Source organism: Canariomyces notabilis (assembly GCF_033297395.1).
Source record: "Canariomyces notabilis strain CBS 508.74 unplaced genomic scaffold N656scaffold_37, whole genome shotgun sequence".
In the NCBI taxonomy this organism is placed as follows: domain Eukaryota; kingdom Fungi; phylum Ascomycota; class Sordariomycetes; order Sordariales; family Chaetomiaceae; genus Canariomyces; species Canariomyces notabilis.
The window spans coordinates 18735-43254 of record NW_027041859.1 but is presented as its reverse complement, the minus strand read 5'-3'; the positions used below and the strand labels follow the sequence as shown (position 1 = coordinate 43254).

Here is a 24520-nt window from a genome sequence, read left to right as displayed (position 1 = left end):
CCTATTGCATACATGTACTGTACAATACCATGACCGAGCGAAGCTGCTGCTGGAATCTTCAGAAACGGTGCCGTCAGTGTGTTCGGCATCTGTGTCCACTGTCCAGTCACCAGGTCTTATGCCTAGAGAAAATGAATGTATTCCTGGTGTTCAGCCCACTCTCAGAAGGACATACGCTCACTGTTTGATTTTTGAAAGAGATCTATACAAACCGGGTTAAACCGCCGTGCTGCCAAACTTGGCCAGGTATTCCTCGTGCAGCTTCTTCTGACGGTCCCATTCCTTCTTCAGCTTCTTTACCTGGCTCTTCGGCACCTCGCTTCCGTCGGCGAGCTTGCTCGGCAGCCCGTCGGCGTCCCAGTCTTGATACTTGGGGTCGCCCTTAAACATCTCCTGCGGGGGCACCTTGGCCTTGGCCCACTTCTCCTCTTCTGCCTTCTCCCTCGCTTTTCGTGCTGTATCGAATTGTCAGTCATCCGTGGAGCTATTTAATAGCTGGTCAAACATACCTTCTTCCTTCTGCCTCGCCTTCTCAGCTAGTTGCGCCGCTTTTTCTTCCCTCGCAGCAATCAACTTGGCAGCAGGCACAAACTTGATCAGACTAGGCTTATCGAGCTGGTCGTCAAGTTGCACGCCCAAATCAGTAAGGTCGTAGTCGCGGATACGATCACTCAGAGCCAGCATTGCTTGCTTCGTGCTGGGTTCAAGAATCGCGGACGAGACAATCGCCCGTAGCTCGTCGCGGAGGCGTGATGTTGCACGGAGATAGGGCAGGGCCAGCTTCTCCACATCCCTCTCGCCTTGCTTTTCCAACTCAGCGAACTCAGCCTCCGGCGTTTGCTGGTGCAAAAGAGTCTTGATGGAAGCCTCGGACAGGTTAAGAGCTTGAACATCGGCCTTCACCTTGGCAAATATCGCCGCATATGGCTTCACGGCAGTCTGGGGATCAACATGGGCGGGAGCAGCCGCTCCTGCGGACGACCAGCCAAGACCATCATAGGGAGGCTTCGCGGTTGCGTCCAGGCCAAAAATGCCGACAATCTTTGTCACCCACCGTGCCACCGCCTCAAGTGCTTGCAGGCTGGGCTCAGAATTCTTGTCGTTCATGTAGATATTGGCATTCCTGACAAGGCGGAGGATAACCTGCATGGCGCTAGGCGTGTCGAACGAGTTCCTGAGCGCCGCATCCAGATCCTTTTTGGCCTGCTCGAGCTCGTGTGTTAACCCCTTGCCAGGGCTCTCCGCTAATGACAAGTCCTTGATTCCGTTTGCGGCTGACTCGGCTTCTGCTAGCCTTGCCTTGATATTGGTGAAGAAGTTCTACTGCCGTTAGCCGTTGCCAAAGGCCCTGTGACTGACAGAACTCACGTCAAGGGTATTCTCCCAATTATCGGCTTGCTTCCGCATATCGGGCGAAATTTCGACGCCGTCGTTCCAGCGGCCCATGAGGAACACGATACGCATGTTGCGTGCCGTGTAGGTTGTAGCTAGAGCGTCCTGTATTGTCTGGAAGTTCTTCAAACTCTTGGACATTTTGCTCCCTACCATTGTTAGACGGAGAATGAGCAAAGGATTCCCTGCCAGACTTACCCGCAATGGAAAGATGACCCATGTGCTGCCCCGGCTGTTAGCGTCTGATCTGGTTGTCGGGCTTCATTGGATAGATTACCAAAAAGTAGTTAACCCAGGTATGCCCCCCCTTGCCGCATTCGTGAAAGTAGGCCTCGCTTTGCGCTAGCTCGTTATCGTGATGTGGGAAGGCAAGGTCAATACCGCCAGAATGGATATCCATCTGCTCGCCGAGTTTGTCGGAAGCCATGACCGAGCACTCGATGTGCCAGCCGGGACGGCCCGCGCCCCACGGACTTGGCCAATACGGCTCGCCAGGTTTCGACTTCTTCCACCTATCGGGGTCACATTAGTGAGACGGCATGAGCTGTTGGGGAGAGGGACGCACAAGGCAAAGTCCCCCGGGAATTTCTTTCCTTCCAAGCCCTTGGAAAGCGAGCCTTCTCCCTCCTCCTGCAATGCCTTGTCGTTCCTGCTCTCAGGCCTCAGCCGGGCATAGGTGTTTCCAGCTTTTTCAAATGCCGCAATATCGAAATAGACGGAACCGTTGGCCTCGTATGCAAAGCCCTTCTTGATAATCTGTTCAACGAAGGAGACGATCTGCGGGACGTATTCCGTGACTCGCGTCACTGCATCAGGGGGGAGGACATTCAGCGCCTCCATATCGTCGTTGAAGGCCCTTTCCATGGCTTGTGTGAGGTCGGTGAAAATGGTCTGGTCGCTGGTATCGATTGTCTCCTTGTAAAGAGAGTCCAGGTATGGGAGAAGAATCTCTTCGGCACCCTCAAAGCCAGAGTTTTCCTTCAGAGCCAGCGCCGCAGAGTCCATATTGTTGAGGTGCATCTTCACTTTGGCCTCGGCATCGCTGGGTTTCCCTTCTCCAGATAGCGTACCGCCAGCCAGAACACTGCCATAGGCCTTTTCTTTCTGCTCCTGGTAGCTGTGCTCATCTAGCTCACCTTGGCCTGTCCCGGCGAGAAGGGGTAGGTTACTTTGTGCGTATGCCTGGAACGCTCTGAAGACGAGATCCCGGGCCTGGGCAGGACTGTAAGGCTTTTCCTTCTCGAGGTCAAGGAGGCGTTTCCTTCGGGCTTTGATTATGATCTAACAGCATGAAATCAGACGAGAATCGGTGTATGTTGGCAGGGTCGATCAAAACCAACCTTGTCATCTATATCTGTGTAGTTCATCTACGACTCTGTCAACGCTTGGCCAAGTGAAACGATCTTCCTCTGGTTATGAAGACAATGACTAACCACAAACTTGACCTTGAAGCCAAAGTGATGCATCAAGATGCGGCGGATGATGTCTGTGGAGACATAGTTCCGGGCATGGCCCAAATGGCTCAGATCATATGTCGTGGGCCCGCAAGCGTACCACGAAACCTTGCCCTCCTCCCTTGGGACGAAGGGCACCGGCGCACCGGGCTTCAGGGAATTGTGGACTGTGATGGTCGCCATTGAAAATGCCCGTATGAATGATGACCGGGGCCGGATCAAAAACGGTTTCAAAGAAAGGGAAAATGTTCTGGCTTCAATGAAGGCGCGCATTCAGCCTCGGGCATGGAGTCTTGCACTGCGTCGGGCGACCTATAAAAAGGTCAGCGTGTCAGTTTGATTCGGAATGAGTCAAAATCGACTTCTCGCCAATCGCCGGCTGTTGGAGCGGGGCAGTTGCACAGCAGAAACGAGTGAAATTGAATCAGTGATGCTCCACCACTCCCGTTTGCAGTGGCAGTGGCGGGTTGAGATGACAAGCCACATCTGAAAGCATTGACCACATCAGTTATCGCAATTTGCCTATTTTGCACCTCTCGCCGCTTTGTTGAGTCGTAAAAAGGAAATGTCTTCAATCCGTCACCGGCTAGCTGGATGGCGTAATGTAACCTATGAGTCTGTTCATTCGATCGAATGTTGCAGTGCATTTACATTGCCTCATCGCTGTTGAGTGAGTCCAGAGTCAAGACTCGGAGTTATGAATTCGATTACATGCACCAACGAAATGAAAAACCTGAAGACTCATCTAGCTCCAAAAAAAGGAGTCATCTTTCCTCGAGTCGATCACACATCCATTCCAGCCAACAAAGCCCCCAACATCCCGAGGATAGACGCAGTGAAATCCTCTCCGGCATCGTAAAACTCAATCCCATACCGCTGGCAAACAATCTCAACATTACCCCGCTTCCTGTAATCCCTATGACAGACCACCACAACGCCCTTCCCGGATCGCGCACACAGTCCGAGTTCCAACAGGCTGATGGGCGCGTCCGTGGCAGGGCCGAAGTACACCACGACCATGTCCGCACGCTCCTGCATGTCCAGTTCCCAGTCCACCTGCTCCCGGAACGGTGCAAATGTCACATCCTCCTTCCATGAGCTGTCCCAGTCGGGTCTGAGCGGGTTGAACACGGTCACAGGAAGGTGCGAGATGGCGTCGGTCAGCGTCTCGCGCCAATCTGGGCCGGATGTCCTGCTTGTTGTACCTGCGAGGAAAACTAATCTGCGGCCGGTGATTTCAGGACGAAACGGCGCTTGCACCAGCTGCGCTTTTCGGTTGTGTGGTGATTCCATCCTCCGCGTTTGAAAGCTGAAGTACCGGGCTTTCAGGTTGGTCTAGAGCGATCGAGGAGCTAGCATGAGCGCGAGCTGAGTATGGTTGCTCTTAGTCGGAGACTCGGAGATGACTGCGAGAGCTCGATCTTCTCCCAAACGGTGAAAAATCCGCCTTGTGCTACTGCACGTGTGACGGCGAATGCCAATAGAATTACAGCTGAGAAGTTCGGCAGCGCCTCAATTGGTCAGGCCGACTCAGGCCCGCCTCTCGAGCGACAGAGAGCTGTGAGTGTCCGGCGGGTATGACACGTCACGCTTGCAACTTCTTGAAAGCCTGTCTGACATTCGGACGCCGCCTGGTATTGGCCGCTCCTGACATCCGTGGATCTGTTCTGTGACCTCTGATTTTGAACCATTACCGACCGGATTCGCGGATAGGCAACTCCCTTGACGCCAACTGGCAGTACAATTCGGCCCCAAGTTCTGACGGCGGTCTTGCAAGTATGAGGATCAATGTTTACATTATCCTGTGGCCCTGACTAGCTAGATCCGTACAGGTACAGCAGCCTACAGTACTCTCCAAACCGGATAAACCAGAGGATAAAACAATTACTTGTTCCCCGTCCGCCTCCTTAACCTCTCCAGTAATCCATTCAACCTTCCTTTCAACCTCCCCGTAAGCGCGCCAAGCCCAACCTCAGGCCCCTCATCAGCCGCCACAAATCGCCGTACAATGATGTTAAACATGCCTCCGAAAGCAAGGGCAATCGCCGTGGACGTAAAGATGATCACATTATAGGGCATACTGAAGTCGGGGGTGGGTAGGCTGCACAAAAGCGAGGTTGTGCGTAGAGTGTAGACGGCAGACCTGCCGCCGGCTGCGTCCTTGTCGGCGTTAGAGTTGAGAATCGTGATGACGGCGGCGGCGACGTCAAAGCCGCGGTTGGCGTCGGGAGGGTACTCGGTGTAGCGGAGGATGGACTTCTCAAAGTCGTACGTCAAAAAGACGGTCGAGGCGGCGGGAACGCGCATCCGCACTTCTAGCTGAGTGCCCCGCGCGCGGTCTAGCGCGGGACGGTACGAGACTTGCTGGATGAGGGATGCGTTGTGGGCCGCGTTGTGGCCCGCGATGCGCGCCTCCATCGTGTGCAGGTAGATGCGCATGAACCACGGCAGGGTCTCCATGTAGACAAACTCAACTTCTCTGTCTGGGCTCGGGTTGCGTAAGATCGTTTGTACCCCACCGCGCTCCTGTCCATGGCCCGTGAAGCTGCGTTCGGCGTACAGGAGCGGTGTCTCGGGTTGGAGTACGCCGACTGCGCCTGGAGAGGTTTGAGCTGCGTCGTCGTCGCTCGGAGGTGTGACGACCATTTCAAAGTCGGCTGTGGGAGGGATGTCGAAGCAGCGCGAGTTGCGATCAGGGTTCTTCTTTTCGACCACGCCATCGGAAATGTAGACAGTGCGAGAATCTGGGATCTGAAGGCACACCGGCGGGTTGGTAGGATCCATCAGGGGACATGTGCCTTTGATGGTCTTGCCAAAGACCTGAGAGAGCGACCAGTCCTGGTTGGCTTTGTAATCTGCGGGAAAACATGTGTCATGCGAGTGATATGGCTTGGAGGTGTCGCAGGGCAGCTCATGGCCCGGCGGAGGCCTGGGAATGGGATTGTCTAACACTTTGGTGAGCATATCAGGCTGAAAGGAGAGGAAGGAATCGGGGCCTACCCCTTGGTCGCTTAGACCGCTCAATGTCGAGCACCATGTCAATGGTTTGCTCGATCTGCAGGACGCACTCCCCGCCCGAGGGGCATATTGGGCGGATATCAATGGCCATGCTCTGCCACGACGCATCAAACAGCTTATGGCCGTCAAGCAACGTCGCGATTCCCGCCTTGCCCTTGCACGGCAGGAGCTTCAGAAAAGGGGTCAGATTTTCTGTGCAAACAACCTCGTGTGGCAGCACGCCGTAAAGCAAATGCATGTTCGTGACTGTCGAGTTCGGGTGGTCGCCTTCAGGCTGGAAAGACATGACCGGCCTCGTCGTCCTTGTGGCATCAATGAAGTTGAGAGAAGCGCAAAACAGGCCCGAGAGGGCGTTGGTGAGGATCAGCCATTTATGGTCGGCTCTATCCCGTCTGTCAGCAGGATCCAAGATGTGGTGGAGGCAGATCTGGAGGGGGTTATCTTCACTCTTCGTCCGTGTCGGCCTCGAGCCACGCCCACAACTCGACACCGGTCCCGCCTTCGCGGGCGCCATCCCACGGCCTTGCGCCCCAGCTCTCGGCATCCCACCTTCCCAGGCTGAACCTCAAATGCAGCTCGCGCGTGCCGGCATGTTGCAGGATTTGAGCGAGCGAGCGTGGAAACAAGCGGAAGTTTCGCGCCTCGAATTCGGAGAATGTCGTGTTGGATCGGAAGTTGAAGCTGGCTAGGAGTGCTGACAGAGGCAGCGGCCGCAGAACAAGCTGCTCATGGTAGTCGGACGAGCTAGACGATGGGTGGACAGAAGACACAGAGAGTGATAGTAACGAAAGGAAAATCAAGGAAAAGAGTTGACGCATCTTTCTCTCTCACCGCGGTCTGGCCATTGCACATGGAACCGCAAGTGGAGGAAACAATGTGTTCAGACTTCAGAGACCACGCCGACTCAACTCCTGGCTTGGCGGTCCCGGAAGGTTGCAATGCGCAGCGCAGCGATTGCGGCAGGGGCAAGGTAAAGGGGCCAGTGTCCGCCGCCATTGGACGATGAGGAGTCGCGGACCCACTTCCCCAACGCCCTGATTGCAGCCTTGCACTCCACTGACGATAACTTCAGCGCGGCTGGGCGATTGGCGCTTTACCATCGAAATTTCACTTCTTCAAGCGCATTCCTATTCGGTTGCAGACCGAACCATATCAACTCCCTTTGCACAGGATACCTGATACCAGACAAAGTTCCATCATGGCTGCCGAGCAAAGGAAGCTGCTAGGTAAGTTCACAGTCTAATACACCTTGCGCAATCCATTCATTCGGCAGCTAACGCCCAAGCGCAGAGCAGCTCATGGGCGGGGGCATGGCCTCGCGCAGCGCCCAGTTGCCCATCACCGATCCCAAAGTCTGCCGCTCCTACCTCGTCGGCACCTGCCCGCACGACCTCTTCACCAACACCAAGGCCGACCTGGGCGCCTGCCCGCGCGTGCACTCCGAGGCTCTCAAAGCCGAGTACGAGGGCCTTTCCGAAAGCGAAAAGAAAAAGCTCGGCTTCGAATACGACTACATGCGCGATCTCCAGAACCGCATCGACGCATGCAACCGCAACATCGACACTTTACAGCGGCGACTCGAGAAGACGCCCGACGAGGTGCGGCAGACCAATGCCCTCCTCAAAGCCATCTCAGACTTGGGCACGACCATCGCCAACGGGCTGCTCGAGGTCGAGATTCTGGGCGAAATGGGCGAGGTCGGGCGGGCGTACGACGAGTACTACAAGGTGCGGCACGCGCAGGCGGCCAAGGCGGAGCGCGAGAAGGAGCTAAAGGCGCTGTCTGAGACCTCCGGACCTTCGGGCCACCAGAAGCTGCAGGTCTGCGACGTCTGCGGCGCGTATCTCAGTCGTCTCGACAACGACCGCCGTTTGGCCGATCATTTCTTTGGCAAGATGCACCTCGGCTTCGCGCAGATGCGCAAGGCCTACGATGCTTTCCCCAAGGAGATGCGCGGGCGCCAGCGGCCGCCTATGCAGATGGCCGGTGCGGATGAGGATATGGGCGGTACGCCAACAGGGCCTGGTGGCGGCTATGGCGACGGCGGCTGGGGCAAGGGGCCCCGAGGGCCGAGAAGCGGTGGAGGCTTTCGCCCGCGTGGGCCAAGGCGCGGATGGTAGAGGTTTGCTGAGACTGTACGAATATCATGTTGTGGAACTTGCATTGGCAGGGCGTTGGGCGTTTTGGTCACAACGGGGAAAGGCGATATCACAAACTGGCACACAGTTCGGTATTAGAAGCGTATGCACCGCAGGATGCTCTCAGTCTAGGTTTTGTTCAGCTGCACGTTTTGGCTGTAAAGCTATCAAATGTCTGCATATACATCACTGATAATCCGTCAGAATCTCGCCCAGCACAACAGTGTCCAGGTTCTATAATATCAATGATTTTATCCCAGATCCTCGGATGTTAGTCATATGTGTTGTGGCATAACCGGCCCCAAAACTTGTCGTTTAATCGATACTATAAAAGGCGATAGATTTAAGCGCAAATAATAGGCGTCCATGGTGTCGCCTGTTGCGCATAATAGCCACCTCCACTTCCAATCCGCCAGGATCAGTAAAGCGACTGGCTACCTAGATCCAACGCAAGCGGCGGCTCAGGACGGCGGCGACTTGCTGTCCGCGGCAGCCTGGACTTCCTCATCCCACCTCCCAACTGGTGATGCTAGCGGGAAGTCTGCGGCAGCACTGCTCGGCTTAGCTGCCCAGGCGGTATCGACCTTCTTTGGTGCAGTACTTCCCGGCAGCGCAGGGAAGTCTTCCGCCTTCAAGTCCACTTTCTTCGGGGCGAGCTGCCCCGGGCCCCCCGTGCGGATCTGCTGCCGTTCGATAGCGTCTCGAGCATGATCATGCTCACCATCACGGTCCGAATACTCAAACAGCCCGCGCCCGCCCCTTCCACCTCTCCCACCTCTCCCCGCTCGGCCCCGTCCACCCCTCCCCCTCCCCCCAAAACCATCAGCGTCATCCCCGGCCCCGTCAGAGCCCGCAAACCGACTCCCTCCCAGCCCCGACCCCTGAGACTGAGGCGACCTGTTCCTCCTAACCCCTCCAAACGCGCCCCTAAAGGCCGCAAACCGCCTCCCCTCATCTCCCTGCCCGTCTGCCTTACCCTCATCCCACCCGCCCTCTTTCATACTCATAGCCTTGAGCTTGCGCTCACGATTCTTAGCCCTCTCCTCATCAAGCCGGCGCTTCTCTTCGTCGGCGATTTTGCGCCGCGCGGCCTCCTCGGCGCGCCGCTTGCGCGCCTCCTCCATGCCCCGCGCGTACGCCACGGCGTGCTCGCTCTCATCGCGCTGCGCCTCCTCGAACCGCCGCGTCTTTTCTGCAGCTAGCAGCCGCATCCTCTCCATCCGCGCCGCAAGCTCCTCCTCTGTCAGTTTTGTTCGCGGGTTTGCGCCCGAGTTGAGCCGCGCGGCGGATACGGCCGAGGCTGTGTTCTTTGACGGTTCGCGGGGCGCGTTGCTGGGGGGTTTGTTGTTGTTGTTGTTGTTACTACTGTTGTTGTTACCGGTGGCGGCGGTTGCGAGGGCCGGGGTTGGGGTCGAGGTTCGCGAGGGAGTTGTTGAGCTGGCGGCCTCCGAGGCCGGGGAGGTGTCGGTGACATTCAGTTTGGGTAAGGGCTTGTGGTTGGCACTGGTGTTGTTTTGGTTGTTACTGCTGGTGTTTGAAGAGTGCCGCGGCTTGTCCTGCTGCCGCGGGGCATGTCTTGATTGTGCTAGCGACGACTTGGGTGCTTGCGCTGGTGGAATAGCCGTGCTCGCCGGCGGTTCGCTAAGGGCTGGAGGGGTAGGTTCCTGTTGGGTCGATGCATCCTGTCCTGGCGTTTTGATGCCGGTAGGAATACTTGTCGCCTCGTAATCCACCGGTTCAATGTCGTCGGAGAAAAGGTCGTCGTCGGTGCGCCCGCCGAACTGGTCGTGATCCATGGCTGAATAGTGTTAGTGCTCGAAGTATACAGCAACGAACGCAGTGTATACTGGTGGGGAGGAAGCGATGTCAGCCAGGAGCGATATGTAAGGATAAAAGCCGAGGTTGAGCAAAAGGGTGCGAATGCTGTTGGCCGCTGCGTGCAAGTCTGCGGCGGAAGTGGGGAAAGTCAGCCTTGCGCTTCATCCCCACGAGCAGGAAGGAGTTGCGATCGGTTTGGCGGGGTAGACAGCTGTCCGCCAGCTGTTCACTTGTTCTCCCTGTAACACCACTGCAGAGCTGAGGGCATCGTCGGGCAGAAATCTCAAAAAATGGAAAAGGGGTTGCTGGGCTGATTCTGTCATTGTCCGGTCTGTTCGTCCTTGTCCCATTGTCTCTCTGCTTCTGAACATCGGGCGATTCGGCGAACAACTCAAAAGTACTCCCACTTAGCACCATGAGCTTGATTACTGACAATCTTGAACAGTTTGCACTCTTGCTGTATAAATAAGCCGGTGTCAATGCCAACAATATGTCATGTTCTTAACTGACTTGGACGAAACAGTATTGCACATCGCACCTCTGACCCACACAGCAGCGATGACCCAGCCTGAGTTCCGGTACCGTAGTCCGACTTCGTTCACGTACAGGTGCGACCTCTACGGAGGACGGGACCCAGATCAAGATCCACACTCCGAGGAACACTCCATTATGAAGCTCGTGCTTGGCAAGCTTGGCATTGGCCTTGCGGCGGCCTTGCTGATGTGGGTTTCCATTGTTCTCGTCCAACTCACCTGCTTTTTCGTTATCGACATCATTTTCTTCATCCTCCGGCTCGCTCTCGAGGGCTCTGTCGGGTTGATGATTTTGCTAATCCTCTGGTGGGTTTGGCTTGAGTATGTTGAGCTTGACCCTCTAAGGCTGAGGCCGATAGCTCTCTTCGAGGAGTCTGGGGTGGTAGATTTCATCAGATAGATGGGAAACACGTCGAGTAAGGTTGGCAGTCCCTCTTCATCCCCACAATAGATTGAGATTCATTCTTTGCCATCGTCCATACACTTAGAGTTCAATTTTCCATCATCGAGCACCTTGTAAAATCTGGTAAGCGCAATGCTGGATGCATTCCTCCATGGGCCGTGAGTCGTGCATGTTACCGTCGTTACCGATCTGAGGGTCCGGCCACTTTGATAGGCCAGGAAGTCTTGGCATCGCAGCACACTAAATGTCTTGGCAACGCCTGACAGCCCGTAGATCAGGAACCAAACTTCGATGTCGAACACGCCCACAAATTGTCCACCTCCTGAATGCGCTAATCACCGAAATGGTGGAAACAGCTCAATCTGGACCTTCGTATGTCTAGTGTGTTTCAGTGTTTCAAAATTGAGAGCATGATCCGCCATTCACTGTCCAGAGATGCCATTGAGGGCGTTTGGGAAGCCTTCCAGGTGGTTTCCCCGTTCCCACAAGAGCCAGGAACGCGGCGAAACAACCCAGTTGGGAGTGGGAACAGGCCATGCCATGGAGTTCAGTCGAGGATCCAACAATGGGACGGCGACATGTTATTGGCTTATTGTTCAAGCACAAGTCGAAACAAGTAACAATAATTTCTTTGATCTTCACCATTCACAATGATGGCGAATGACCTTCGGTGACACATCCCAGCTGTTCAATACGGTTGTTCACACCGTAGAATCGTTTCTTAGGGTATATCAACCCCAGGCCTTGGCCACTTTCCTTTACACCATTTCTCATCCCAACAAGACCTCTCTTTCTTAACGAAAAGTCCGCTGGCGGAAACAAAAACAAATACTCTTCCACAAGCGTGATTGATTCACTTCTGACCTGGAGTCTGAACAACACTTTCCCAAACTTTACACTCCTTCGAATTTTCAATAAACTTACAGCCAACCGTCATGACCACCATGACCACCAAGTCCATCGGGGCCGCCCTGGCCCTCCTCCTGGGCGCCGCCAATGGCCATCTGATCATGAACACGCCGACCCCGTACAACCTTCACGGGACCGCTAAACTCCTCCAAGTCGATCCCCTCGGCGCGAGACTGCCCTTTCCTTGCCAGGGCGCAACCGAAGTTGTTTCGGTAACCCCACTCACAGCCGGCAGCTCACAGCTCGTCAAGTTCACCGGCGGCGCCCAGCATGGCGGCGGATCCTGCCAGTTCGCTCTGACGTACGACTACCCGCCCCCGGCCGACGTGTCGAAGTGGAAAACCATCTACACCATCATCGGCGGATGCCCCGTCTCTGCAGCCGGCAACCTTCCAGTTACCGGCACCGACCAGGACGGACGCGCCGACTCGGTTCAGTGCGGCAACGATTCTGGCACCGAGTGCATTCGCCAGTTCGAGATTCCCGTCCCCAAGGACATTCCCAACGGCAATGCTACCTTTGCTTGGACGTGGTTCAACAAGATTGGCAATCGCGAGATGTACATGAACTGCGCACCTGTGACCATCACGGGCGGTTCGGACGACCAGAGCTTCTTCAACGAGCTGCCGACAATGTTCACCGCGAATATCGCCGGAGCCTGCACCACCAACAACGGGGTGCTGAATATCCCCAACCCAGGGAAGTACGGCATGGTGCTCGAGCAGCCCGCGGCAGATAGCGAGGGCACTTGCGCCAAGGCGTCCGGCATCCCGACTTTCGAGAATGGTGGCGGCAGCGGCGGCGGCGGTAATGGTACCGTCAGCACCTCTGTCGTCTCAGCACCGCAGCAATCCCAGACTGCGAGTGCGACCGCGACCGCGACCGCGACCGCGACCGCGACCGCGACCGCGACGGTCAACCCTCCCAACCCAACTACCACGGCCGAGTCCGATTCGGCTTGTCCCGCACCCAGCGCGACGTCTGCTTCATCCGGATCTGTCAGCAAGACGACTGCTGTAGGCAGTGCCCAGCCAACTTCTGCGTCATCCGGGTTCGTCACCAAGACGACCGCTGCTGGAGGCGGTGGCGGCGCCCAGCCAACATCTGTTGCGTCCTCGACGATCCCGAGACCCACGAATGGTACCGGTACCGGTACCGGTTCCGGCTCAGGTTCCGGGTCATCTGGCGGCGCACAGGCTTGCTCCGCAAATGGGGCCATTGTCTGCTTCAGCGAGACCTCCTTTGGGCTCTGCTCCAACGGTCTCGCGACTCCACAGCAGGTAGCAGCCGGCACAGTCTGCATCGATGGAACGATCGCCCATGCGAGCGCCAAGTTTAGGCGCTGGAAGATGTGGTAAACAGGCCATCGTGCACTTGCACTGATCGTTGAGCGGCGGTGATTTTTTCTTCTAGACTGTAAATAAGAGTGTTTTCTTTTTCTTTTCCTTTTCTACTATCTTAGAGTAGACCAAGAATACCCACATGTAAATACTATCTTAGTGAAACTCAAAAGCATCCCTACCATTATGTATTCCACGTGCAAGTGCCGCCGTTTTTGGCATGCAAGTGATGGTACTCTGTTGAACAAGCTCAGTTTGCCTCTTCAGAGGCGCGACAGGGTCGGGGAAGGTCTGGTCGTCGCGGAGGGCAGAAACAGATCTGGTGTGTGTGAGCGGCTCGGCGGATCAGGCTGGCCGCTAGTGTTCTGAAGCTGTTTGGCGCTGAAGTGTCTGCCGAGCTCTCCGCCGTCCCAGCAATCTTTGAGAACGGATCGCTTTGCCGGCCGTGACCGCACAGAATGACAGGCCGCAAGCCATACTCCGTACATCCTTCCATATGCGGGGACGCGAGATCGTCTCAATCAAAACGGCGAGAACGACTGCATCGCTGCGGGCAGCGGACTGCATTTTTGAACCAGGCCTCCCCAAAACTGTTCAAGCCCCAAGCCCATACTGTCTGTCTCGGCGGCACGGTAGTTGCGCGATAGAGTCGTTGATGCGAACTTGTTCCTCTGGTGCGTTTATTGCCGCGCGTCAATTTGACCGGCTGAGGGATGACGCGCTACCGGTATCCGGCATGTATTCAATTAACGCAGCTTGCAAGTAAACTTTATTTCTGACCCACAGAGTCAGTGGCACAGACTCGGGCATCTAAACCTAATTTAAACTCCTAGAGAAAAGAATGTAAAAATTTGACATCCCCGTCCCTTCCACGTTCCATGAACTAGACACTCGAAATATGTGGATTTCGGAGTATTTTGGTTCTGGATGGATTTCGCGACACTGATCCAACTTCCACTCGCAGAAACGCAGTGCACCTTCCAGGCCTGCAGCGGTACTAATCAGGCAGATGGCACCCCGTCGCTCCCCTCTGCTTGCACTTCCTCTCGAGCTGCTGGGTGAAATATGCAGCTGGCTTTGCACGCACTGTCTGTGCAAGCATGCGCGCTCAAAAAGTCGATTTTCTCCGTATTTGCCGATTTGTTCCGGCGGGAGAGACGCTGCCCAGAGAGCAAGCTGACCTTCTCAGTTTCAGCCAAGCATGCAAGGCTCTACACCAGGTGGCAGAGCCTTTCTTATATCACTACGTTCATGTTACTCAGAGGCACGATATATACGCCGTCATCCGGACCCTCTTGCAGCGACCTGACCTGCGGCTGAAGGTGTTCAATCTGGAGATTGAACATTTTAGCTGGCTGCCCGAGCCGAACTCCGAGTCGGATTTGCCGCCCTTTCTATTCGATGCAGTGCAAAGAGAGTTGGACCACCGGGATCAAACGGCTGTCGCGGAATTTAGCGAGACTGACGTGCAGGAGTTGGCCACTCGTGGAGCTCTGGTCTCACTCCTGCTGGAGCTCACACCGAGACTCGAAGATTTTCACTTTCGCCTGCCTGACACGGATAGGGGTTTGGATATCCACCTTCGACCCATTCATCCCCTTGAGCTGCCACCGCCAGATGATTGGCTGTCCTCTCGATGGTTACTATCCCGTCGGATTCGAAACTTCCCTACGAGTCGCTCAAGAGGCTGGTCTTCAGCTGCTGGGAAACTGATACCACACTTGACCGAGTTGCGCCCATCCTAAAGCTGGCATCTAATCTGAAAATCTTACACTGCCACTCTTACACTCAGACCAGCGATCTTTTCAGCGCCTATCTAGGCCGTGAAACCCCGGCCGCACCGCCTCCACTATGGCATCTCACCGAATTAGTCCTTGTGGATTCCCACATGGCGGCTAGTTCGTTGAGAAATCTCCTGAACGCAGTAGGGCCTAACCTGTCCAAGGTCAGAATCCGACGATGTGCGGACCCGCACACTGTCTTCAGTCCAGATGAGGTGGTCAAGGTCGGTGACGTCGTTACCGTGCTTCGCCCGTGGAGCCACGTGCTCAGAGAGTTAAGGTTTTCCGTGTTCTGCGAGAATGGTGACGAGTACGCAGTGGTTCTCTCAACCACCTTGCGAAACGTGTCGTCATTGCGAGATTTCAGCGCGCTTGAAGTCTTAGTGACAAGGGCGGAATACTTCGGCTTCTATGGAAGAGAAGTGCGAGACGAAGAGGATGCGTTGGTATCGAGCCTTCCGCCTTCCCTGCGGTACCTTAGGCTTTACGCCAACGCCAACTCGCTCAACTTTCTCCCCTCTGCGCTATGGGACTTGTCCGAGGCTTCGAAGAGAGGCCAGTTCAAACATCTTGACCCCATTGAGATTGGTTATGTAGGCGTTGACGAACTCGCGGATGAGCCGGGGTCAGAAGCGGAAATTTTCTATGATCTCAACGGAGTGTGGTGGGGCCTCGATTCTTGGACATTCAGTGTCAATCGCTATTCATTTTGGGAAGATTGGCATTATTCGATATTTATGTAACTGATTTCTTTCAATCCCCTTCTTCTAGTGCGTCGTACAAACTGCACAGTGCAAGCTGATAGCATACTAGTCCTCTACAATGTTCAACCTGAAGTTTTGGTTCATACAAAGTTCCGCTGCGCCTGCTTACAATGACGCGTACATGTAGTTCTGTGGCTGTGTTTTGGCCCCTTATATCCTGTTAGAGGTTCTTGTTGTTTTATACCTGCTTGGCGTAGTGGAGAGAGCGCCCCTTTTAGCCCCCAAAATCACAGCATTGTCAGCAACCAGATTAGCCTGGGCACAAAGAGGATTCCTTACCTTGTCGAGTTCTCCTCAGACTATCCTCAACATGAGCATGCTTACGAATATCCGGTAACAACTGGGTGCCGCATGAGCCTCGTCAACGCAATGTGTCTGGCTGAAAGTTATGGAATCACCAGTTTCGTCGGCTGGAGCCAGTCAACACCTGAAAGGGGGTATACGCCCTTAAATACCTTCACCACTGCTCACCACAACCAAGTTCGATATGGCTCTTCACCAGCTGCCCTTCGTTCCTCCTTCTTCGACTGCACTCACAGTAGAAGCAGCACCCGCAGCATCTCGAAACCATGATCGCAACCTCGCAGCAATGGGCCCTCTGGTCTTGCGCTCTGCTCCTTGTATCCCCGACCGGAGCCTTCTTGCCCCCTATCCACCCACGCCAACTTGATCCCACCACCTTCAACTGGTCCGCCATAACCCCAACGGCCGACCTCCGATACCACCCGTGCTTCGACAGCTTCAAATGCGCCCGCCTGCGCGTGCCGCTGGACTGGTCCGGCACCGCCCAAAATCTCACCTCCGTCACCAGAAAGTGGCGCAGAGATGAGGACGGGGGCGCGTACGCGGCCATAGCCATCACCGTCCTCCCAGCCGTGGTGCCGCCCACGGACCCGTCCTATGCGGGGCCCATCCTCATCAACCCGGGCGGACCGGGCGGTGCGGGCACCGACATGGCGCTGGCGTACGGGAAGGCCCTGCAGCAGCTCGTTGACACGCCGGGGGAGAGGCACTTTGATATCCTGGGCTTTGACCCGCGCGGCACGGGCAAGAGCACCCCCAGCGCCATGTGTTATCCCAGCGAGTTTGACAGGGCGATTGGGGCGTTGCAGCTGGCGTCGTTCCCCTCGGTGAGCACGGAGATCGGGTTGATGACGCAGTTTGAGTATCTTCGAGGGGAGGGGCAGTTGTGCAAGTCGAACGAGGGGAATGGGGACATCTTCCGGTATATGTCTACCGCGTCGGTCGCGAGGGATATGTTGGAGATTGTGGAGAGGTCTGCTGTGTTGAATGGTAATGGGACGAGGGTTGGAAGGCGTTGCGCTGAGAAGCCAAGGCTGCAGTACATTGGTTTCTCGTACGGCACGTTCCTAGGAAATACCTTTGCGTCGATGTTCCCTGATAGGGTCGGGAGAATGGTGGTGGATGGAATTGTCGACGCCGATGACTACATTGCTGGGGTGAGTGCTAATTGTCAGGGGTGTATTCGGGCATACCAGATAAGCTAACTTCTCGGTGTGCCAGATCTTCTCTAAGAATGCGGTCGATGCTGAGAAAGCCATTGATGTTTTCTACCAGACCTGCTTCGACGCTGGCGAGCTCTGCCCACTTCGACAGACGCAAGATGGAAGCGCATCCGACATCAGACAGCGCGTGGACAGCTTCCTCCGATCGATCGAGGAATCTCCCATCTCTGTTGTGCAAAACGGCGGCGTCAATCTGATAACAGCATTCTTCGTCCGAGAGATGATCCGCACGGCCCTGTACAACCCCATCCGGGTCTATGAGACCCTGGCGAAAACTCTCGCCGGCATCCTGGCAGGGAACTACACGGGACTATTCAGCCCCAACACCCAAGAGGCCCTTTGCCAGCAGGTCCCCGAGACCTCGCCGCCTCAGACGTACACCTGGGCGAGAGAGGCCACGTCCGGCGTCATCTGCGGCGATTCGTACGCCTTGGCTGGCGATCGTAATGTCTCCTGGGCGCGCAGTCTGGCCGCGCGTGTCATTGCGCAGTCCCCAACCACAAGCGATGGATGGCTGCGCGTTGCCTTGGGCTGCGCAGGATGGGACATTTCTCCTGACTACGTGTTCCACGGTCCCTTTGGCAGTCCGGCGCCGGGCAACAAAAGCGCGCCGGCCGCTCCATTGCTGATTCTTTCCACCGAGGTGGACCACGCAACGCCGCTGGAAAACGCTTTCACGCTCTCACGGTTTCACAAGGGATCCTCGGTTGTGGTGCAGGAAGGGATTGGGCACTGCGCCCTCCTGTCATCGACGAGCAACTGCACGTCCGGCATCGTCCGTGAATACTTCCGTACCGGAACGGTACCTGCCAATGGTACATTTTGTGCGTCAGACTGTAGGCCGGAGATTCCTTTCAAGGGGTGCCCAGGCCTTCCGGGCTCTGCCTAGGGAACCAGGATGTTTTTTCCCAAGGGGTCCAGTTTCGGAACATCTAGGACCCAGGGGTGGTAGTTTGAAGGGATCGGGTTCTGGAATCGCTTTCAATTCTAAGCATACAGACCACACTCAGCAGTGTGAAGCTGTGCCGTGGTTGGCGTATGTCCTGTATGTACTTTAAGATATAGATTGATGCCTGTGTCATCCGAGTTATAGACAACAGCAATACTTTGGAGTAGCAGCGGAACTGCAAGTTGCCAGCTTTGTGTACCGGTCAGGACAATGAATCAACATATGATGTGGGCTGGCGGTTCAGTTCCCTAGTTGCATTGTAAAAAGGGGTCTCCTATTCGAGCTGCTGCTGCCAAGGTTGCCGCCGTCGGAAGGAAGTCCGAACGACTGAGAATTGCAGACCGTGTGTGAATTTGCTCCTGCAACCTTATTGTCCTTCCCTCAGGCGCGTTATGGCCTTCTTGATAGAGGTTCTACCCAATCCTCATCTGGAAAGGGAGCCAACAGGCCTAGCGATACCGCCGAGAGCGCCCGTCTCGAGAAGTCGTTGCAAGATCTCCAAATCCCCAAGCGCCTCTACTGGTGTCTGGAGGGGATCGACCGCCTTCGCCTCGATGGCCTTTGCAAACGCGGCAACCTCGGGCTTGACAGCCGAGTCGTACGGGAACTCCTCGATCTTGTCGACCTTTTCACTGCTTCCCTCTGCTTTCCTCGAAACAGTTTTGACCTTGGTAGGCTCCCACACAACAGAGCCGTTTGTCGTCACGATCTCAACTTCCAGCCCAGACTTGAACTCAGTTCCAAACGACATTGCAACCATCCCACTTTTGCCGCCCTTCGTGAGGGCCACCGCGTGGACGGTATCGACCGGGGGCAGCGCCTTATCGAGGAGCGTGCTGAACCCTACAAGCTGCTTAACCTCGTCGCCCGCTGCGCTTAGAAGGAGGCGCAGCGCGGCTACGAAGTGCACGCCGCCGTCCAGAAGGAACCCACCCTGGTGAGAGGGAGTCTTTCGCCCTGTCACGCAGAATCGTCAGTCACCTCGTATCAGACACGGCTAGGCGAAGGGAGCAAGGGTGGCATACACTCAGTGTTGAGGTACTTGTTGTCTGGCGACATGGCGCCATATCTCTGCAACCGGAAGGTCGTCAAGCTGCCGCCAATCTCCGTCACCCGCTCGGCTGCATATTGCAGCGACTCCATGTAGCGAAAATTCTCAGCCACAGCCCAGAGGGGCTTGTTGGCTCCGAGCGCATCGTAGAATGCTAACAGGTCCTGGGCACCTTTGATGTCATCGGCGATCGGCTTCTCAGAGAGGACGTGCTTCCCCGCTTTGAGGGCCTTCTTGACCACGCCGGGCTGGTTGAGAATGGGCAGGGCAATCACCACGGCGGAGATGTCCTCCCTGGCCAGAAGGTCATCTAGTGACTTGTTCTCAGTGGCAGGGCTATCGTAGTAGACAGACACGGAGGAGGGGTCCTTGGATGCAGCAGCCAGCGCCTCGGCCGATTTCTGAGAGCGTGAGTAGACAGCTTTCAGAGAGAGGGTGGGGCAAGCCTCGATGGCGGGGAGGTGCTCTGATGACGCTGTTAGTAAACCAGTTGACCGTCACTGTACTGAGAGGTAGGATGTGTGACTTGCCCCCCTTCGCGAAGATGCCCGCTCCGAGCAATGCGATTCCAGTCATCTTGTGGCTTGATGTTTCTTTGGGACAAATGACGCGTAAGAGATGAGTCGAAGCAGGTGGTGCTTATAAAGCAGGACGCTCACAGGAGGTGGAGAAGTCTCTTGAGGAGAATCGGGCCGTGGCTGCCATCGCTATGGAATGATCCATTCCATTGTGGATATCATGCGGGGGCTTGTGGTTGTGCAGTCGATGAGTCTAAGCAGCCGGTAACAGCCGTTGGCACCCGGCACCAATAACTGCTCAAGTGAACGAAGTGAAGACATTCAGATAGGCCAACAACGCTTGAGGCAGAAACGGGGTATTGGTGCCCGGTAGGAAGAGTAAACCGAGTCACTAGTGAGAAGATCTTGAAAGAGATTATCTTTGAGATGAACCCAGCCACCCAGGTGTTCGTTTGTGCTCGTACGGCTCAGATGGCGGGTAATGGAGGTGGTCGGTCGCACTTGCATTCATGATTCAAACAACCACAAATTCATCAAAGTCGACTGCTGTTGTAAATACCACCCCTGGGCACAGGCCACGAAGTGGCCTGTGACGTCCGAAATTACTGCTCCTACGCGCCCACCAGGATACGGAAATTGGCTCTAGAGAGCTCCTGAGATTTTTAGGATGACTTTGAACAACAAAACACCAAGAATTCCATCGCCACCGGGCAATTCGGCCTATATTTGTGCCTCACTACTGTATTTCCAACAATTGCTTGAGTCCTCAACAGAGAATCAGCCACGGGGTGAGCACATCAAAAATTCACAATGAAATCACACTGCAGGAAACCTGATTGAACTTCTTGATTTGAACTTCTTGCTAACTGACGCGATTTTGTTCCTATCAACCACCTTATCTCACACACTTTCCTTTCATTTAGCTTTCGAAGAAACTCGCCTGGGCTGTTCCCCAATCTTGTCACCTTGTGTTTGTTGTCTTGGCCAACTCGACTTACCTGAGCCAAGCTTTTTCATCGCCCCAAACGTCAAGCCTTTCCTCGATTCCGACCGACCCAGCAAGATACTCTTCTCCTCGTAGCTTGGGCTCGTTGCGTGACACGACCATTTCTCTGCGTCGCTGAGTCGCCTAAAGTGTAGAGAGCGCTGTACGAGGTATGTATGTGTCCTTCTTAATCCCAAGCAGCGCCGTTCCGCAATGGGTCCGCAATTGCTCATCACCCTGTTAGAACATCTGCCGTCACTGCTGGGAATTCGCTTCTGGATTCCTTAGCCGCTCAATTCGAATCTGCAAAGAGCACACGCCCAGGACCGGTGACGGGCAACCTATGGAAATGGACGGCGAAAACCGAAACAATCCCACCCCAGGTTCCAAGCGAAAACAACAACATCAACCATCCAGCCGCTCAGAAGAAGAATCAGAGCTGTCTGGCTCTGATGAAGACCCTCCCAGCAAGCAGGTCATGCTGAGCCCGGGGCCGTTGGCGGGCTACACATTTGGCTTTGACCCTCGCATTAACGTCAATATCAAAGTTGTCGAGGGTGAAGTGGTGAAACTCAACTTTGGGGTTAAAGAAAGGGATTCACGCGTGCTGCGAGGGCCCAAGGAAAAAGTCCCAGCCCTGTGGCGAGATACCTAAGGGGCCCTTGTCCAATTTTGGGACGCAATATATCCCCAGAAGCCGCGAATCCTAGAACGGTGCCAAAGTTGGGAGATACCCGTACTCGAAGAATGGAACGAGGCGCTCAGCCGCAGGGTGGTGGGCGCTTTGCTGTCCGTCGTGTCTCCAACAGTCCGGTTATTCTTGGCGACCAACCCTAGGGGAAGGAAGAACGAGACATACAAGATCATCCTCCTTCCCGGGGCACAGGTTCATGATCTTTCGGCCTATGACAAACGCGTGCTGCTGGACCATTGGCGATGCCTGATCAAGTGGGCCAAAACCGCTGTCATCTCCCAGCTGACCGAGACTGCTGTGCCGCCACTCGATGAGTTCATGACACAATACTTCGAGCGGTTGTTGGAGCCCGGAGATCATGGAGCCGGCGCAGACGACTTCACAGAGTTCTGCAAGCTTTTAAGCAGCATTGCCGAGCCTAGTATTTGGAAGTGGAAAACGCGGGAAGCACGCGCGCAACGTGCCTTGGTACAAACCTGAAGGGCTGAAAAGTTAGAATATGGGTGATTTGGCTCGGGCGACAGAAGTCAGCAGAAGACTGATGCTTCATGGCATTCAGTCATACGAGGACTTGACCACTTGGTTGTTTCGCCAGAGCCTTCAGGACCCCCTGAGGTTCTAGGGGCAATAGCAACGTCACATAACCAACATTTGTGTTCAGAACAGCGTACTGGTGTGAACATGGTCTCTATTCAACCTTGATTGCATCTACAGGGCAACTGAGATGATGATGTAGCCGCAGAGCTTCCGTCGTCTCTACATCTACTGCTAACACCCTTGTATATCGGATCCGTAGGAATCGCACGGGACGTACTTGTGCCACTACCACTCAATACCCGCTCGGAGCTCTTGCAGATATGGTTGTGGTGTTCTCTCTTCCCCTGTCACGCCCCTTCTAGCACTTGCTCAGGAGTCACCTCCCCCTGACATGGGGAACTTGGCCCTCCACCGGCGACCCCAGAGCTGTGTTGCAACCACAGCAAACGCCGCGCCCACAATCACAACAGCCTGGCAACCAAAGCTCAGCGCGGGACCGTTCCGGTGCACCCACGGCATCTGGAAGTACGCCACCGAAAACCCACCCACAACCCGCCCGAAGTTCAGCCACGCGCCTGTGATGTTGGCGTGGTGCGGCAGGCAGTCAAGAAGGTACGCCGACACGGCCGTCATGTTTGCCAGCGTGCAGAAGCAGAGCATGGCCCACCCGAACGCCAGACCGACCCACGACAGATGGCGCTCAATGGTCTGCCCAAATAGGACCAAGCCCGCAGCGCCAACCACAACGGCCAGATATGTCGCCGTGAGACGGCACTCGAATCCGTACCTCGCCATGTGTCGCCTGGCGAGGAAGTCATTGAACCAGTGGCCCCACGCCTCGGCCACGAGCGTGCCAACAATGGGCGCCCAGTAGAGCATGGCCAGGGCGACATGGTCAAACCCGTACCCACCGGCCCTGACGGGCGGCAGCACAAACTGCGAGATGGTGGCCACGACGCCGATCGTCCACATAGTGATGGGCATAACGAAGAGGGCCGTGGGGAGGAAGACATACGGGCGGATGAGCACGGCGCACTGGTCCTTGAAGACAGACCACATGGTAGGCCTGCCGGCGCGCGTCCGGAAGCCCTCGATGCCCAGGAGCAAAGAGACGTGACGCACGAGGGAGAACGGCCTGCGCTGGCCCGAAAACTCTCCCTCCTGGTCCCGCTGCGGCAGGTTCTTCCTGTCAAACAGCGTCTCATCGCCAAAGATGACCACCACGAGCACGCTAAAGGCGTAAAACCCCGCCAACACGGCAAAGTCAGGCCGCCAGCCGATGCGCAGCAGGAGCAGCGACGAGATAAGCGGGCCGAGGTACGGGCCGATCAGGAAGGAGGCGGCCCAGATGTTGACCTTGCGGGCGCGATCCTTGAAGAAGAACATGTCGTGGATTATCGACATGCCAATCACCTGCGGCGGGGCGCCACAGAAGCCCTGCAGGGTTCGCATGGCCGTGAAGGAGGCATAGTCTGGTGCGAACGTGGCGCCGATGGTGAAGGCGAGGGAGAGAAGTTGCGACCAAAAGAGTACGGGGAGTCTGGGACGAGTTGTGTCAGTTACGCTCGCATTTCAGGGGTTGAGCGCAATGCAAGTTCTTCAAGGCTCACCTGCCGAAGCGCTCACAAAGGGGCACCGCGATGAGACCTCCAGGACCCTGCATGAAGATACCGGGACTGACAGAGTGTGCTACCTCCTCGACGCTCATCGCCCTGCGTGCTGTCAGCATCAAAACAATCGATCCTATTTCCAATCCCCACACATCCAGGGTGCTTACCACTCAGGAGCTTGTAGCTCAAACACCGTTGTTCCCCATGTCAACGTCCAGTCAGTGAGCAGACATCCGGGGATCAGAGACAGCAGGACGGCATGCTTCTTCAGCCAAGACCAGTTGAGAGGGTCATCCGGGCTTGTTGACGGCCTAGGTACGAGGTCGGAGCCGTGTACCGTTGGCTCTTTAGGGGGCGGAGAGGAAGAAGTGCTGCGAAGGAAACCCCCTTTCTCAATGACTGCCTCGACGTCGCTGCCGCCTTGGGTAGACATGGTTTTCTGGACGGTAACCGAAGTTTGCTTGACAATGCCTTCATCTATCCTTCGGCTCAGGGACTGTGCAGAGTTAGTGTTGGCCATGGTGTTCGCGCAAACGAGGTCGGCAAGGGCTTAACAGATTCAGAAGCGACAATCGGCCCCATACCGAACCGTCTTGTTTCATTATCTTTATATCACGTCACTACATCCCGTCATCTATCATCTTGAGACCCTTGGCAAACCTTGTATGCTACGCTAAGTCGAGTGGTGAGCTGTCGTGTGCCCGGACGTGGGGACGTCCGTCGGCACCGGGCCTATCCTCGACGACGGCGCCGCTGACCGCCTTCAATTGGCCATCATGTAAGCTGAGACCAACGATCGGGTCCTCAGACTGTCAAATAATGTTGAGCAACCGACTCCGGAGCCCCAACAAGTAGACCGCTTGATGTCTGTGCCAATCATTATTGCATATCTGCGAGAGCTGGGTAGCAACACATGTGCAAAGATTCCATCACTCCCTTGAACAGACCTAGATTCGTGCATCTCAATGCCGCCTGCCAGGTCGACGACAACAAAGCGCATAACGCAATAGCATGTCAAGGAAGTCCAGTGGTCCTGCGATAACGCCATCCAGCAACGCAAAAAAACCTAAGGCAGAGAGGCCCTGGAGGACGCACCCCAT

The 24520-nt window shown here is 55.6% G+C and overlaps 12 protein-coding genes across 12 annotated transcripts; 6 read left to right on the top strand and 6 right to left on the bottom strand.

The window, feature by feature from the left end:
• Positions 1-216: 216 nt before the first annotated feature.
• On the bottom strand, positions 217-3029 carry N656DRAFT_792911 (uncharacterized protein; the record flags this gene model as incomplete). Its single annotated transcript, XM_064817125.1, has 7 exons — positions 217-455; positions 510-1320; positions 1369-1541; positions 1591-1615; positions 1670-1904; positions 1958-2673; positions 2826-3029. 7 exons carry the CDS (start codon positions 3027-3029, stop codon positions 217-219), a joined length of 2403 nt encoding a protein of 800 aa, XP_064665416.1.
• Positions 3030-3629: 600 nt separating this feature from the next.
• On the bottom strand, positions 3630-4139 carry N656DRAFT_802290 (uncharacterized protein; the record flags this gene model as incomplete). Its single annotated transcript, XM_064818224.1, has 1 exon — positions 3630-4139. The coding sequence occupies one exon, from the start codon at positions 4137-4139 to the stop codon at positions 3630-3632; it is 510 nt and encodes a 169-aa protein (XP_064665415.1).
• A 255-nt stretch (positions 4140-4394) lies between these two features.
• On the bottom strand, positions 4395-6791 carry N656DRAFT_784816 (Gpi16 subunit, GPI transamidase component). Its single transcript, XM_064816250.1, has 3 exons — positions 6312-6791; positions 5847-6247; positions 4395-5791 (listed from the first exon to the last, which is right to left on the bottom strand). Exons 1-3 carry the CDS (start codon positions 6680-6682, stop codon positions 4731-4733), a joined length of 1833 nt encoding a protein of 610 aa, XP_064665414.1. The 5' UTR covers positions 6683-6791; the 3' UTR covers positions 4395-4730.
• A 271-nt stretch (positions 6792-7062) lies between these two features.
• Positions 7063-7984, top strand: N656DRAFT_792907 (LUC7-domain-containing protein; the record flags this gene model as incomplete). The annotated part of the gene is made up of 2 exons (XM_064817124.1): positions 7063-7090; positions 7155-7984. 2 exons carry the CDS (start codon positions 7063-7065, stop codon positions 7982-7984), a joined length of 858 nt encoding a protein of 285 aa, XP_064665413.1.
• Positions 7985-8121: 137 nt separating this feature from the next.
• Positions 8122-9887, bottom strand: N656DRAFT_849058 (uncharacterized protein). The gene has a single exon (XM_064819322.1). It carries the CDS (start codon positions 9796-9798, stop codon positions 8464-8466), a length of 1335 nt encoding a protein of 444 aa, XP_064665412.1. The 5' UTR covers positions 9799-9887; the 3' UTR covers positions 8122-8463.
• A 228-nt stretch (positions 9888-10115) lies between these two features.
• On the top strand, positions 10116-10850 carry N656DRAFT_784814 (uncharacterized protein). Its single transcript, XM_064816249.1, has one exon. It carries the CDS (start codon positions 10490-10492, stop codon positions 10751-10753), a length of 264 nt encoding a protein of 87 aa, XP_064665411.1. The 5' UTR covers positions 10116-10489; the 3' UTR covers positions 10754-10850.
• An 874-nt stretch (positions 10851-11724) lies between these two features.
• Positions 11725-13002, top strand: N656DRAFT_682114 (lytic polysaccharide monooxygenase; the record flags this gene model as incomplete). Its single annotated transcript, XM_064810568.1, has 2 exons — positions 11725-12483; positions 12673-13002. Coding segments are annotated over 2 exons (1089 nt in total), but the record flags the coding sequence as incomplete, so codon positions are not given.
• A 1481-nt stretch (positions 13003-14483) lies between these two features.
• On the top strand, positions 14484-15824 carry N656DRAFT_460353 (uncharacterized protein). Its single transcript, XM_064809715.1, has one exon. It carries the CDS (start codon positions 14642-14644, stop codon positions 15527-15529), a length of 888 nt encoding a protein of 295 aa, XP_064665409.1. The 5' UTR covers positions 14484-14641; the 3' UTR covers positions 15530-15824.
• A 19-nt stretch (positions 15825-15843) lies between these two features.
• Positions 15844-18167, top strand: N656DRAFT_832733 (alpha/beta-hydrolase). Its single transcript, XM_064818669.1, has 2 exons — positions 15844-17010; positions 17075-18167. Exons 1-2 carry the CDS (start codon positions 16120-16122, stop codon positions 17963-17965), a joined length of 1782 nt encoding a protein of 593 aa, XP_064665408.1. The 5' UTR covers positions 15844-16119; the 3' UTR covers positions 17966-18167.
• A 40-nt stretch (positions 18168-18207) lies between these two features.
• Positions 18208-19783, bottom strand: N656DRAFT_460362 (oxidoreductase-like protein). Its single transcript, XM_064809716.1, has 3 exons — positions 19607-19783; positions 19051-19542; positions 18208-18982 (listed from the first exon to the last, which is right to left on the bottom strand). Exons 1-3 carry the CDS (start codon positions 19650-19652, stop codon positions 18450-18452), a joined length of 1071 nt encoding a protein of 356 aa, XP_064665407.1. The 5' UTR covers positions 19653-19783; the 3' UTR covers positions 18208-18449.
• Positions 19784-20928: 1145 nt separating this feature from the next.
• N656DRAFT_802283 (uncharacterized protein) lies at positions 20929-21753 on the top strand (the record flags this gene model as incomplete). The annotated part of the gene is made up of 2 exons (XM_064818223.1): positions 20929-21218; positions 21303-21753. The coding sequence occupies 2 exons, from the start codon at positions 20929-20931 to the stop codon at positions 21751-21753; spliced, it is 741 nt and encodes a 246-aa protein (XP_064665406.1).
• Positions 21754-22179: 426 nt separating this feature from the next.
• On the bottom strand, positions 22180-23853 carry N656DRAFT_719162 (MFS general substrate transporter; the record flags this gene model as incomplete). Its single annotated transcript, XM_064812344.1, has 3 exons — positions 22180-23350; positions 23421-23522; positions 23588-23853. The coding sequence occupies 3 exons, from the start codon at positions 23851-23853 to the stop codon at positions 22180-22182; spliced, it is 1539 nt and encodes a 512-aa protein (XP_064665405.1).
• Positions 23854-24520: the final 667 nt, after the last annotated feature.